Below are 15611 nucleotides of genomic sequence, written 5' to 3'. Positions count from 1 at the left end.
AGCTTTGTTTATTTTTTCCTCTCTGCGCTGTGCAAGAGAAAATCATTTCCCTCACTGAGAGAGATGTGTTGTTCCAGTGAAGATTACAGCTCCGGTACAGATGCCCAGAGCAAGAGTGTCTTCTCCAGAGTGCTCCACCTTCACTTTCTAATCTCCTGGTAACAGAAAGTGTGATATAGAAGAAGCTGGTGCTGTTCCATTTTCATACAGTAGAGTCTCCAAGGCCTCTGTCACACTTTGAGATGAAGTGAGGAGAGTGGGACAAGCTGAGGGTTCAGGAATAACACACACATATATATATATATATATATATAGATATATCGATAGATATAGATATATACAGTAGATATATATAGATAGATATATAGATACAGTATAGATATAGATATAGATCAGGAGGATTGTCTCACTTTTTTCTACGTTTGAACAAATCTGCCAAGAGAAAGTGCAACCCAGATTTGCACATTTAAATAATTGAAATGTGCATTTTTCTCATACAAATGTTGAATGTGAGCCTCCACAGCTCACCAAGTTTTTTTTGTTTTGATAATGCTGTCGTAGTTTTTCTTTAAACATATTAGATTGTAATGATAAAAAAGCTTTTTTTATTTTGCAAATGTAAAATGTACTGAAGGACTCTAGAGGCAGAGCAGATAGGATGCAAAGCAATTTAAGAGCAGCGAGACAAACAGTGAGTGCAAACAAAAGCAGGACTTTTTAATTAAAATTAAAGTAAATTTGAAAAACTTTGAGATCAAAAGACATAGAGGGAAGAAATTATCATGAAATACAAAACAGTACAATAAGATTTTAAAAAATGAATACAAAGACAAAGCAATAAAGCAATGAAAGCACACAAAGGACAAGAATATCGTAAAAGCAATTCTAGTTTTAAATAGGGGGTTTTCCACATAGAAAAGAGAGTCAACACACCCCTGTACCACAGCATCATGGAACAGTCTACCTTCCATCAATTAATAATCAGCTCTTTCATCTTTAATTAAACCCACTATCTTTAAAGCACAACCCTTCACACACCACCCTCACAGCAACCACACACGCAAACACACAGTACTGTGTACACTTCTTTCAGAAAATGTTATGCACATGTGGGCATGCAGATATACACACAGAGAAATACACAAGAGCACACAGTTAAACGCTGTTAAATGCTGACAGCAAGGAAAAAAATAAAGTTATATCCGCTCTGATTCCTTCACACACATCAGTCCCACTTACTGACAGCAATGAGACAAATGAGGGAAACAGACAGATGAGAGTCCCTCTGTGATTTGCCCTCTGTACAGCTGTGAACACACACACACACACACACACACACACACACACACACACACACACACACACACACACACACACACACACACACACACACACACACACACACACACACACACACACACACACACACACAAAGAAGTCTGTTCGGACCTGAGTTAAGCTGTAAGATATCAATCAGCGTTACAATCATAACTCACTGTTATCAGTGTTTATTCTTTTCCTGCTCCATTATATTACTGTAATGCCCTCAGGTCTGCTCTGTTTGATCCTCATCCTGCTCTTGCTCTTGATATTATTCTCTCACTAGTTACTTTCTACAACGTAGTTTAAAGCTAGGGAAGGCAATTTATCTTAAAAGCAGTTTGTCTTGCATTTGTTGACATTCTATTTATATTCCAAAAGCAATCAATAAATCCGATATCTGTGGCTTTCACAGGCCTGTACAATGCCTTTCAAAAAAATGAATTTGGCCCTCTTCAAACGACAGGATCGCCAACCCTCTATATCCCTCCAACCTTAACTCTGGGCTATCAGCAAAGGACGGTGAGCTAACATTCAAACTTTTGCTCTTAACCACAGGGTCACTTAGGGACCATCAATACATTTCTTTTTGAATGCCACAATATCATGTTATATTGAAAATATTCTCATGCCTTATGTGGCACACCTTTTTGAGTTGATTTTACAAAAAGAATATATGTATATATTTTTTTCCAATACTTTTCATGTCATGTGACTCAGTGACTCCAAACCATTCCAGCTATGATTATGCTGGACAGAAAGGAAACCCCTTTTTATTGGATTTTAGAGCTTCTTATTTCAATAGACATTATTTTTGAAAGATTCTGCAGTTTTTTTATTTGCATGTTTGACATTTTTCAATGATTTCCATGTCTTGTGACCAAATGACTCTAAAATAATGCAGCTTTACATTTCTGCACCATGGCACACACTTCTTTTATTGAATTTTAGTATTTGTTCTGTTGTATATGGACGTCTTATTGAGATTCTGTAAAAATTTGTTGAAAGACTTATTTCTCTTCAATAGCTCCAATTTTATGTGAACCATTGTCTTTTGATTTTTATTTGTCTGCGCTGATGAATAAACATCAGTGCCTCGAGTCAAAGCAGTCTATTCTCAGAGAAGCTCAGAGATTATTTTTTGATCCATCCAATATACTCCATACCGAGTATGAGCTCCTACCAGCTGGCAGACGATAAAGAGGACCCTAACCTAAAATCTACAGCTTTAAAAATGTATTTCAGCATATACCTCAATAAAAAATGTAAATGATGTTGCTCAGGGCTTCAGGGGTTGTACAAGTGATTGATGATATGATTAGAGGTTGTGCAATATCTTGCTTATTCTTTTCACTGGTAGTGGAATTTGTGCCATATGTGTTTTGTGTATTTGGGATCTTCTTGAGTATATGTTCTTGTGTTCTTAGCATAATTATTTAATATAATGCTATGGAGTCAGATGATATGATAAAACAATGTATTATGTGAAACATTTTAGTTAAAAACTAAATTCCCTGTCAACAATAAACTAGTAGCATATCGGATGAGACATGAGGGGATACTCTTATCAATGACCTATGCCCAACACTCTTGTGGACTTTTCCAGTAGTCTTTGAGTGCTGTAATGTGTTTTGTAGAAACGTTCAGGCTTAGATTTTGGTTGGTTACTTTCAAAATCTATAGCTAACTCTGGTCCCACAAAACTTGCCTACCCCATCTATAAGGTCAAATCTAAAAGGATTGAGATGCAAAACCATACAGTATCACAGCTTGTTGTTTGAAAAAGGATAATCCTTTATTCGTCCCACAGATCCACACATTGCACATAATAGAACACTATCAATAGACAAAAGGAGCTGTTTGGCTCAATGCATTTCATCTTGGTTGCACAAACATTTGTTTTTGAACAACATGCGTGAATGTGAGCTCTCTCTAACATGATGTGTTTGTTGGAAACATCCATATCTCCTCCTCACACTGGCAGTCTCACGCTCAAGCCAAGAGTGTGAACACTCTGTCTCTCTGTTGTTGGTGCCAGTGAGTCTGTCTTGTTGCAGGAAAATGTTTCAAGGACTTCCAGGCTCTTCTGTGTGAGGATATTCCAGGTTGATGTTCATTCTTCAAACACTGAGCGACTGTGAGGTTGATGTTTCTGTCAACTTGAATGACTCTGAAATGACTGGCATCATCACCACACGAAGCAGTGAAGCTTGTCCCTAAACATCAGGCAAAGACAAACTCACATGTTCAGTTGAGTGTTGAAAGTGTTTTTGTGGAGTGAGATGTAGAGGAGGTATTCGTCTGGGGGGTGTTAAAGTTGCCAATGCTTGGTCAGGAAAAGTAAAGCAGTGATGATCTCTAGGTTTTCTGACTTTTGTCCTTCAATCAAAGAAATTATTTTGCAGTGGATCAGATAAAAATATATCTTTCGATTTAACATTTTTGTAAGGCAACACATATTTAAATATCTAAATCCGACCCACATGTAGGTGGGATGTCATCTTGTAATCCGATAATAAACTCAGAAACTAGAAACATCTCCATGATGGCATATAAACATGCATGGAGTAGCTAAAAAGCAGCTGCAGCTCAAATCGTGATATCATGTGATGTATATTGTGTGACATTGCCCTCAAGTGGGCAAATTCCTTAATTGCAGGATGTACAGTAGACTTTATCGATCATCTGTTCACTGCAGGTGGATAATTCAAAAATGTATATGGTATATAGATACCAGTTTTAGGATTAACATTGAGATTGTAATCCCAGTTCCGCAACATGTTGATTTATTCTTTTGAATATTCAAAGAATGCCCAATAGTTGATGACATGGCAATCAACTATTCTCCCTGGGCTCCATAATCTGACATAAAATACATAACACATAACATGACAAAACAAATGCCATTGATATACAACTTCAGAATACACAATTGTATTAACAACATTTAACCCTTATAGGCAAAAGTTGTGGTAATGTGTGCTAATACAGTGAACTCCTTTGCTTTATAGAACTGTTGGCATATTTGAGTTAATACAGCTGAACAATGTGGCCCTGTTGAGAATATCCCTTGCTCAATGGTAAACCCATGGGGGGTTGGTTCTAAACCACTAAGAACAAGTTAGCTCTGTTTTGTGTGACTTGTAACCTTAAAGTTTATTTTTCAGATGAAAGCTACCATACTGGAAACCAATTATTAACTATATAAATTGACATTCAGTTAAACAATAGCAGAAAAAAACTGCTTAAAGTGTACATGATTTGTTTTATAATGATTTCCATGAGTGGAATACATAGCAATACAAAAAGAGATTGACGCTCTGACGTCAGCGCGTACTCAGAGCGTCGCATCGTGGTAGTGGCTGCCCTTCACATCCGTCCACATCCTCCGAGGCTCTGCTCTCTGCGGTAACTCAACCATGGCCCTGCTCAAGTCAAACAAGGTGATCTACTGTCTGGGGAACATTTCTCCTTCCCTGGGAGTCCTGTCCATCCGCAACAGGTAAACCTCAATAACCCGCTAAAACTATCAGAGCCAGAGACCTTTAAAACCCGTTGTCTGGATGATCTACTGTGACATTATTGTCACGGCTAATGTTAGCTCCAGCAGCAGACAGGTCGCTGTTTTAAGGTTACTGCTCCTGTCAGCCTTTAAAGTCATGCTGTATCTCCATCGCTCTCATTAGTTCAGCCACACTAGCTTGTTAGCTTACTAAACAGGGGTCAAATGATTTTAATAGGCCCCGGTGTGCTGTCTAAGTTTAGCTCCTGTAGCGTTTAATGTTCATATGTATGTAAACGTTACAGACACCGGTTAAATGACTCGATAGCCTCATTAGTAGGCACGCTTTGTGCTAGACTTCCTCTCCGGTTACCACTTATTTGACCTCAGAGAAACTTGGTGTTGCTATCGGTGAAGCTGGCTGCTGATGAAAGTCACGATGGTGTGTGAGTTTCCGTTTAGAAGTCCCCCGGTGTGTAGGCGAAAAAAACCATTCATTTAGGCTTAGTTTCTTAATAATATAACATAATTATAATAGTATTGCATGTTTTTTTTTTATTTGATTCTGTTTCAAAGCCAAATAAGTTAAGGATTTACGAGATCGCAATGGCTTTAGCTGTCAAATCCTACGCACGGTTTGAGCTAAGCGACTTGTCGTAGTTGGAGAAATCGTGCAAATTGATTGGCTCTCCGGTCCTGCCTTTGCTCGCTGATTGGTCAATTCCCTGCATTGGAAATGGAATAGTCACCGATGTCCTTTCAGTGTCTGCTTGGAGGGCAAACCGATATCTCTATGCATCAATGATGCAATTAGCATAGTATATTTCACATATAGCGTTTGTAAATGTGCACAGTTTCATCTGGCGTTTTGTACATGTTTTCGTTCAGCTTATGCTTCTTTATCCCAAAGTGTAACTGGTTTTGTTTTGCTAGCTAGAGTGCTATCATATTTCTTGTCTGTGGGTGTGTTTAAAGTTTAAGGTTTTTCTCATCCCGTCGTCTCATGTTCAAGCACATTGATATGATATTGACATTGATATATATGGTTACAAATGATAAATAAATGTCAAGGCTTTTCCCCTTTCCACCACCATGACTTGACGGGTTTTTGTTCTATGTTTGACGTTAGTTAACATTACATAATGTTGGTTGATAATTCATCTCCATTTTAAATTCAGAAATCCTGTTCTGTAATTCCCAGAAAGCCAATTGATCTGTTGATCAGGGATAACCTCAGCCACTCGGATGTTTATAAAGCTCAGAGCTGTTCAAAGGTTCTGTGTGCGCACTTGATTTTCAGCTGTACAAAATAACTGAAGATACTTTGTACAGCAGTTCTTATCTCCTGGCTGCCAGCAGGTGCAGGGTAAACCAGAAACTAAAATAGGCACTGTTTATTAAGGAATTACACAAAAAACAAGGACTAATATAAACATTTCCCAAGTTGCTTTTTTAAATTTGCTTTGAAAAAATGTTTCAATTTTGTTTGTCCTGAAATTAATACCTCCCCTGTTTAAATGAAAGTAATACATCTCTGAAAGTCTGAGCATTTTAAGCTTCAACAAGGTCCCTACTGCTTTATACAGTAAAGTGTTGTTAAGATTTTTACCTCTACTTATACATTTTATATTTGATCTCACCTCATTTTATTGGAGTGAGCTTTTGCAAGGCTTGCCTACACATAACATTTCTCCAACCAGTAAACAGTAATTAATATTCATGCATTAAAGTTGTTTGTCAGGTAACTGAAGTTGATGTCAAATACACCAGTGTGAGCTTTTGTTTGGGGTTTGGAGACTCTTGCCCTTTGCAACATGTTCAGACCTAAATTTAGCAGCAAAGTTTAGTTGGCTTACAAAGTAGAGGAAACCCGAGACAATGTGAGCAGCATTGCAGTAAAGGTCACAACATGCAACAACCTTCGTGTATGAATCTGATGTGTGACAGCATGTTGCTAATTATGTGTCAAAAGTATGGTTCTGCTCTTCAACAAGGGGTCAATGACTCCTGGAGTGTTATATTTATGGAGTTGAATGTGAATTAGCTTACTTTCATGCATTTTATTTGGTATGTGGTACGTAACAGATCTAAACTGGATCTAATGCAATTACGCAGCCTGGACCACTGTCATGTGCATAATGAGCTGCAGACTCTCAGTCTGAGGTCAGAGGGCATGAGCTTTTAAATCTGATATGCCGCTTCCCTTTGCTGTCTTTAACTCTGGTTTACTGACCCCTCTCTCTTCTCTGGTTTGTTCATGAGAATATTTTAGCATTTTTAAAAATGAATCAATAGTGATTCATTTATTATTTAATCTTAAAGTCCTTTTTTTGTTGTTTAACATTTCGGGACTCTTTAAAGACAAAGTTGACATGATATTACATTGGCTTCTTTAACAAAATACGCCTCATATTGTAGACTAATGAAACATTTGTTAGGAGAATTTTGTAGCTAAAGAGATACAGTGGGGCAAAAAAGTATTTAGTCAGCCACCAATTGTGCAAGTTCTCCCATTTAAAAAGATGAGAGAGGCCTGTAATTTTCATCATAGGTATACCTCAACTATGAGAGACAGAATGAGAAAAAAAATCCAGGAAATCACATTGTAGGATTTTTAATGAATTAATTTCAAATTATTGTGGAAAATAAGTATTTGGTCAATAACAAAAGTTCATCTCAATACTTTGTTATATACCCTTTGTTGGCAATGACAGAGGTCAAACGTTTTCTGTAAGTCTTCACAAGGTTTTCACACACTGTTGCTGGTATTTTGGCCCATTCCTCCATGCAGATCTCCTCTAAAGCAGTGATGTTATGGGGCTGTCGCTGGGCAACACGGACTTTCAACTCCCTCCAAAGATTTTCTATGGGGTTGAGATCTGGAGACTGGCTAGGCCACTCCAGGACCTTGAAATGCTTCTTACGAAGCCACTCCTTCGTTGCCCTGGCGGTGTGTTTGGGATCATGGTCATGCTGAAAGACCCAGCCACGCTTCATCTTCAGTGCCCTTGCTGATGGAAGGAGGTTTTCACTCAAAATCTCACGATACATGGCCCCATTCATTCTTTCCTTTACACGGATCAGTCGTCCTGGTCCCTTTGCAGAAAAACAGCCCCAAAGCATGATGTTTCCACCCCCATGCTTCACAGTAGGTATGGTGTTCTTTGGATGCAACTCTGCATTCTTTCTCTTCCAAACACGATGAGTTGAGTTTTTACCAAAAAGTTCTATTTTGGTTTCATCTGACCATATGACATTCTCCCAATCCTCTTCTGGATCATCCAAATGCCCTCTAGCAAACTTCAGACGGGCCTGGACATGTACTGGCTTAAGCAGGGGGACACGTCTGGAACTGCAGGATTTAAGTCCCTGGCGGCGTAGTGTGTTACTGATGGTAGCCTCTGTTACTTTGGTCCCAGCTCTCTGCAGGTCATTCACTAGGTCCCCCCGTGTGGTTCTGGGATTTTTGCTCACCGTTCTTGTGATCATTTTGACCCCACGGGGTGAGATCTTGAGTGGAGCCCCAGATTGAGGGAGATTAGCAGTGGTCTTTTATGTCTTCCATTTTCTAATAATTGCTCCCACAGTTGATTTCTTCACACCAAGCTGCTTACCTATTGCAGATTCAGTTTTCCCAGCCTGGTGCAGGTCTACAATTTTGTCTCTGGTCTCCTTTGACAGCTCTTTGGTCTTGGCCTAAGTGGAGTTTGGAGTATGACTGTTTGAGGTTGTGGACAGGTGTCTTTTATACTGATAACGAGTTCAAAAAGGTGCCATTAATACAGGTAACGGGTGGAGGACAGAGGAGCCTCTTAAAGAAGAAGTTACAGGTCTGTGAGAGCCAGAAATCTTGCTTGTTTGTAGGTGACCAAATACTTATTTTACCGAAGAATTTACCAATTAATTCATTAAAAATCCTACAATGTGATTTCCTGGATTTTTTTTTCTCATTCTGTCTCTCATAGTTGAAGTGTACCTATGATAAAAATTACAGGCCTCTCTCATCTTTTTAAATGGGAGAACTTGCACAATTGGTGGCTGACTAAATACTTTTTTGCCCCACTGTACATAAATAAAACTGGTATGAAATGCATAACAATTGGCTATATGATGGACATTTTAAAAAAGCATTGCGAAAATTGCCAAGCATGTAGGAAAGGTAACAAAATCTGTAGATACATCAGCATGCTTGTTTATCATTATGTTTTAATAAATTGTATTTATATTTCTCTCACTACAAGGTGCTTATTGGGTGTTTATAATGGTATGAATATTAGTTTGATGAAAAGGAGAGTTTGTGTTGGTATGCTAGAACTGTATTAACTGTTAGTCTAGTATTTGGACTCTGGACCCTCTCAATAGATTAAAATGTTTGTTTCAGGAAAGTTGTGCCCACTGACCATGTGTCGTTCATGCGTCTCTACGTCAGTGGGGTATCCTCAGGTCACATGAGGAGTTAAGCCTGAGCATTAAGGTCTGCAGCGTGTATAAGGAGCGTGGCTAATACGGCCTTTACATGAGTGTGACCTGTGTCACAAAGGGCTGTAAAAACTCAAGAAGCAACTTATTTCATGAACGTGTAGAGATGCATTAAAGTTTCTAAAGGAAAAACTTTTATCAGAGCAGTGCTCACAGATAAACTCTTCACTCCCTTCTGTTTTTGCAATCACATCCACATCACTATTCATCTGATTTGCAGCTCATGGTGGGGTGGGGTGCAGATGGGTCCCCCCGATCCCATCCTGGGGGTGAGCGAGGCCTTCAAGAAGGACAGCAACCCCAAGAAGATGAACCTGGGAGTGGGAGCCTACAGGGACGACCAGGGCAAGCCCTTTGTGCTCAGCTGTGTCCGCAAGGTATGACTGTCACCAAGCCTGCCAGTTAAACAGCTAATGCTACATAACACACGCAAAAACTGTCACTTTATTTTCTCCATGCAATTCAGGTGTTTTCCTTTCCTTGACAGAGTCTTATTATGTTAGAATAGTGAACTCAGAGAGCCACAGTGCTCTGGTAGAAAGGGAGATGGATGGTTTAGATTTTCTCAGATGTTTTAAAGGTTGTTGGGGGTCAGTGTCTTTTTCATAGGTGAATTTTTGCTTTGTCATGCTGAGTTTAGCATCTGTAGCACCTTTTGAAAATCACTTTAGCATTCAATGTGTTTTTGGGTGAAACACACATGTTAATAATCAGAAGAATTTCTGCCTTGTCATCGTGAGAAAGCTTGCATGCATTTTATTTAACAAAATGTTTAAAAAATCATGGATGTTTTGTGTACAAATAAGGGACTACCAGTCAAGAAAATTACAGTCATTGGATTTTGACACTTTCCTTTCAGGCCGAGGCTATCATCACAACCAAACAGATGGATAAGGAGTACCTTGGCATTGGTGGTTTGGGGGAGTTCACCAAGTCTTGCGCCCAACTGGCTTTTGGTAATGATAACGAGGTCTTGAAAAGCGGCAGGGTAAGTTTGGATGTTAACTAATGGACATTTAATGAAGTTCAAATAGTTTCGGACAGTTTTAAAGTCAAAATCAGTGCAGCAAGTTTCTTCTCCCAACAGAACATCACTGTCCAGACCATCTCAGGAACTGGATCTCTGCGCATTGGAGCCAACTTTCTGGTGAGGTCCTTTTTATATTGTTCAGTTATACATTTTAAGTGAGGCTGGATAACTGACCAGAATGTTATTTTTTACAGTCTCGTTTCCACGGAGGTCCACGTGATGTGTACCTGCCCAAACCTTCCTGGGGAAACCACACACCAATCTTTAGAGACGCAGGCATGCAGCTCAAAGCGTACAGATACTACGACCCGTCCACCTGTGGCTTCGACTTCACAGGAGCTCTTGATGACATCTCTGTAAGACTTTAATGATGGACTAGCATTATTATTTTTACATAATATTTTTTAATGATCAACCAAGCCTTAGGGTTGTCAAACAGCGTGGCCCTTAGGGAAAATACCTTGATGAATAGTTCAAGTTTGCATCTTTCAATTTGCTTTGAATTAGGAAGTCCATTCCAAACACAACCTGAGAGTATTTTCTGTAATGTGATTTTTAAGAATACAATTGTGGTTATTTTTTTTAATGTAATTAGGAATGTAGGTGCTTGGCCATGAAGTTTTAAATAGCACCACCCCAGTCATCGGTGTATTTCTGTATTCATTAACAGCCATCAGATGGAAAAAAAAGTAGTGGTTTTGTCCCCGTTTTTGGTTTGAACCATCATTTTTGCCTCATGTCGCTGTAAGGGTACCCAGACTGAATAAAACTAGACACATGGAAAAGCACATGACACAAAAAGGAAAACTTAATAATGACATAACAGACTACCAGCAAACAAAAAACAAAAAAAATGACAGTTGATGCTAGGCTGAAAAAAAATTCTCCACTGTTCATGGTTTTGTAAGTTGACTCATCAAAACCCTTTTATTATGTCACAGAAAATCCCAGAGCAGAGTGTGATCATGTTGCACGCGTGCGCCCACAACCCTACCGGTGTGGACCCCAGGCCTGAGCAGTGGAAGGAAATTTCTGACATTGTGAAGGTGAGTGTGCATCCTGTTGGTAAAGTTCTGTAAAACCTTTGCAGACACGTAATCTGAACGTAATCAGAAGGTCTTGACAGTTCAAAAGCCGAGATTGATAAGCACTCTGCATTATCAAGCTGTTATCACTTGAATTATTATTAACTTGTTATCTCTCTTTCTTTCTCACCTTATAGAAAAGGAACCTGCTGGTGTTCTTTGACATGGCCTATCAGGGCTTCGCCAGCGGAGACATTGATCGTGATGCCTGGGCTGTGCGCTACTTCATCGAGCAGGGACACAACATCCTGCTGTCCCAGTCCTTTGCCAAGAACATGGGGCTCTACGGTCGGTCACAGTTCACTACAAGCTCTTTCGAGGAGATATGTATCATTATGTAAGAAGTCAAATTTTGACTGGAAATTGTATCGGGACAGGGTGTGCGTGTATCTATTTTGTTCTCTTAGTACAATTTTTCAATCAATTTTGAAGCATGTGTTTTTACCACCACCCAGTGGTATAAAGTAGTTAGACTGATTTTTCACCTTTCCATATGGCCTAAAGCTGTCTTCTAGTAAACAGTCATTATTATGAGGAGGTTTTTGGTTGCTGAGTTGTTGGTTTCTCCACAAAAACAAGTCATAGCTTTGTCTGGCTTCATTATAATACATTCAGAGTGAAAATCATTTAGATAAAAAGACTGAACTAGAGGGAGAAATTAATTACACGTTTCATATTTTACAAACGGGGTAATATTTTGGCTTACTGTTCTGTGACTGTTATTTGTAACCTCAAACCACTTACTAAAAAAATTGTTTTTACTAAATATAAAATACTGGCTGCAAACTTACAATAAATGGTCTAATAATTTTTGCCCTTTATGAAAACTTAATTAAATCATCAGTATTAGCCGATTAAACAGTTTTTCCACATATTTTGGTAAGACTCGCTCTAAATCGCTCTGTTTAACAAACTTTATATTCCCAGGTGAGCGTGTGGGCGGCTTCTCGGTGGTGTGTAAAGACGCAGAGGAGGCAAAGAGGGTCGAGTCTCAACTTAAGATCCTCATCAGACCCATTTACTCCAACCCACCCATGAACGGAGCTAGAATCGCAGCAACCATTCTCCACACACCTGAACTCTACTCAATCTGGTATGTGCTTATAGATGTATACGTACACGCCATATTATCTGAACAGAATGTGTAGTTTGGATTTGAAAAAAGACACTTCAAGTCTCTGTCTTTAATATTCGGTTCATGATACATCCTAATATGTATTTCCTGATGTGATTTTGTTCATCCCAGGCTGGGTGAGGTCAAGGAAATGGCTGAACGCATCATTAAGATGAGAGAAATGCTGGTGGCCGGTCTGAAGAAGGAGGGCTCCTCCCAGAACTGGCAGCACGTCATCGATCAGATCGGGATGTTCTGCTTCACTGGCCTCAAACCCGAACAGGTACACACATACACATCTCTTTTTCTTTTGAAAGTTGACAATAAAGAAGGACAGAAAAATGTCTTCATCATTTAAATGTACTTTATAAATTGAGGCCATAAAACAAAAAAAGTTTAACTGTTTGGAAAACACAATTTTTTTTTTTCTGAAAGAGTATTTGATGAAAAATATCTAAATATTCTAAACATTTAAAAATGGACTTCACACATTTATTTTACACGATTATAAACTAGCATATTTATTTCACCGCTACAGCACCCCTAAAATAGTTGAAGTATATCGTAATTTGTTTTTAAGATTTTTAATTTTGTTATCACAGCACTAGAAATCTGTGACATTATTTTGATCATACAGTTCGTGTTCTTACTTGGATCATCTTTTCATAACAATGGCAGTGAAACGCTGTTAATTAAAAGGTGTGAAAAACACATCACGTTGTGGTCTGTGTTGATTTAAAATTTGAATATCTGTCCGTTTGCTTTTCTCACTAAGAGTTAGACATCAAGGGTTTCGATGATTGAACCGATATAATTGTGTTAATGTTTATGAAATGACACCTTGATCATAGCAGCAACAAAGCGGCAAGTTAGAATCACATTAGACCTAAATAATGAGCAATTATCACAGATATCAAACATCCCACTTTTGAGTAAAATCATTGAATAGGCTAACGGCTAAAAAAAAATCTTCTTGGCCCTAAACAATAGTTTTGAAGTTTGATGTCTGAGTGCTACTTTAAAGACTTAAACAACATCCCATTTAAACACAGACAGTGGAACAGTTTCATTTTTGGGATATTTGTATCACCATACAACACAATCAGCCACAACATATACAGTAACTAGACAGAGTTTTAATCTCTCGCGCAGTGTTCAACTTAAATCCAATTTAATGGAAAGGGACTACTTTGTGTCGAGCGATAATTAATCACCCGAGCGTATAAAACTAATATGGAGTTTCTCTTCTGTTAAACCTATTTGTGCCCCTACTAGCTCATAAATAAACAAACATCAAAATATCTTTCCATAACTATGCAAAACGATTTAGGAATTCTGAAAATGTGTTTGAATATGTGCATGCGTTTCTGTTCAGTAGACTGTACGTTTATTCCAGTACCTTCAAAGGTCCTTCTTAAAAGTCTATCAGACATGTATACAATGAGAGAACAAAGTGGGAATATTTGTTGCCAAATTGCTGGCATGTGGATTTTAAGTTGTGTGTTCCTTTATTTGTCCTGCAGGTTGAGCGCCTGACAAAGGAGTTTTCCGTGTACATGACCAAGGATGGCAGAATCTCCATGGCAGGCGTGACCTCTGGGAATGTGGGCTACCTGGCACAGGGGATCCATGCGGTCACCAAGTAGAGTGGATCCTGCTGGGAGAGCTATGAAATCAAAGCAGCAGTGATATCGAGGAGCTCAATGCGTCACTTATTCTCTGTCTCCTCCATTCCACCTTTTTAGAAAAGAGCACTATGTTTAGTTAGGCATTTTCTTGATCGGATTTCATCACGAGTTTAACTTGGAAACGGTTTCTCCTGTCAAACCCATTTAGATTCAGTTTTTATTTTTGGATGGTTTACATTTCACTTAACTGGCTCCCCTGCTAAATTTTAAATTGCATGTCTTCCTCCTGACGGATCATCTTTGCTTATTTATTATCTGGAATCAACTCTTGGCTGTGCATTACTGTTCTCCTCTATGTGTGCTGTTCATCTGCTTTGGGCTCACTCACTATAAAACATCCAGATTCGGGGTAATGTTAGACGGTGCACTATTGAGATCTCTGTGTCTTTGTGAAAGCCTGTAGAATATGTGAGTTTTTCTTCTTTCTTTGTTTTGTCTTAATTCTAATGGTGGCATTTTAGCACTTTATAAGTTGTAATGCACTGTTTGCGTTTCCAGATTAGGCATAGCATCCTGTTTTCATTCGTCAATCACATAATCAGTTCTCTATCAGGCTATCTGTAATGGTCCATCTGAACTAATCAATCATCCAGTAATGTCCTCAATATCTGTCTTTGGAATTTTCCTAACCATCTCCCTTATAATCAGTACTTTTCCAGAGGGTTTTGTAAATCTTTTTTTGGTTTCAATAGTTGGTGGCACAACAGCAGTTTTTCAGTCAGTCTTTTTTTTTTACCCCTTATATAAAAAACAAGCACACAAGCCAGTTTTAATTTCAATCATGGAGACTTTGTATTTAACACAAATGTCTCTCAGTATGGTTAATAAAGATGAGTGGGGTGCGTTCTGGGGTAAAGACATAAACACATGCTGCTCATTCTCTCAGGCATCTTGGTGTACATGAATCTGTTCATCTTTGTGAGGGTGAGACACAAACGACATTTCAAAACATGGGGTTTGCCCCAAGTCTGCTCATACTTCTGGTACTACGCCTCCATGTTTTGCATTCTGTCAGAATATAATGGATCACTGGACATGTACCTTATTGAACAAACAATAAATGGTAATAGAGAATCTGTTGTGATGTGTGATTATTTGATTTTTTTAGGTGTAATGTGATCAGTTAATGTTCCTTACAGTCTACCCTCATCGTGCTCCTTTCAGTTGATGAATTTACATATTCAACAGTTATACAGTGTTAGGTATCCATTGAGATTTGGTCCTCACTTAACAATGTCCTATGTAGTGATAAACATTGTGTTGTTGATTGTTTTTCTTCCTCTTTGTTTGTCACTGTAAGAAGGTGTTTGAAAGATTATATATTGTTTACAGTGGCTGGAGTACTAAGGTTCCTCAGATGGTGAACTGTAGGCCCCTTAAACTTTGACACGGT

The 15611-nt window shown here is 38.6% G+C and overlaps 1 protein-coding gene across 1 annotated transcript; it reads left to right on the top strand.

Annotated features, from left to right (window-relative positions):
* Positions 1-4640: 4640 nt before the first annotated feature.
* Positions 4641-15292, top strand: got2b (glutamic-oxaloacetic transaminase 2b, mitochondrial). The gene is made up of 10 exons (XM_063881513.1): positions 4641-4822; positions 9522-9678; positions 10161-10289; positions 10389-10448; positions 10526-10687; positions 11273-11377; positions 11554-11704; positions 12344-12509; positions 12663-12813; positions 14054-15292. The coding sequence occupies exons 1-10, from the start codon at positions 4740-4742 to the stop codon at positions 14174-14176; spliced, it is 1287 nt and encodes a 428-aa protein (XP_063737583.1). The 5' UTR covers positions 4641-4739; the 3' UTR covers positions 14177-15292.
* The last annotated feature ends 319 nt before the right edge of the window (positions 15293-15611 follow it).

Source organism: Eleginops maclovinus, chromosome 4 (genome assembly GCF_036324505.1).
Source record: "Eleginops maclovinus isolate JMC-PN-2008 ecotype Puerto Natales chromosome 4, JC_Emac_rtc_rv5, whole genome shotgun sequence".
NCBI classification, from domain to species: Eukaryota; Metazoa; Chordata; class Actinopteri; order Perciformes; family Eleginopidae; genus Eleginops; species Eleginops maclovinus.
This window is presented reverse-complemented; position numbering and strand designations above follow the sequence as displayed.

Coding starts and splice junctions, on each gene's coding strand:
- got2b (XM_063881513.1), top strand. CDS start 4,740: ATGGCCCTGCTCAAGTCAAACAAGGTGATCTACTGTCTGGGGAACATT. Junction 11,705..12,343: donor CAAGAACATGGGGCTCTACG/GTCGGTCACAGT, acceptor TTATATTCCCAG/GTGAGCGTGTGGGCGGCTTC. Junction 12,814..14,053: donor CTGGCCTCAAACCCGAACAG/GTACACACATAC, acceptor TTTGTCCTGCAG/GTTGAGCGCCTGACAAAGGA.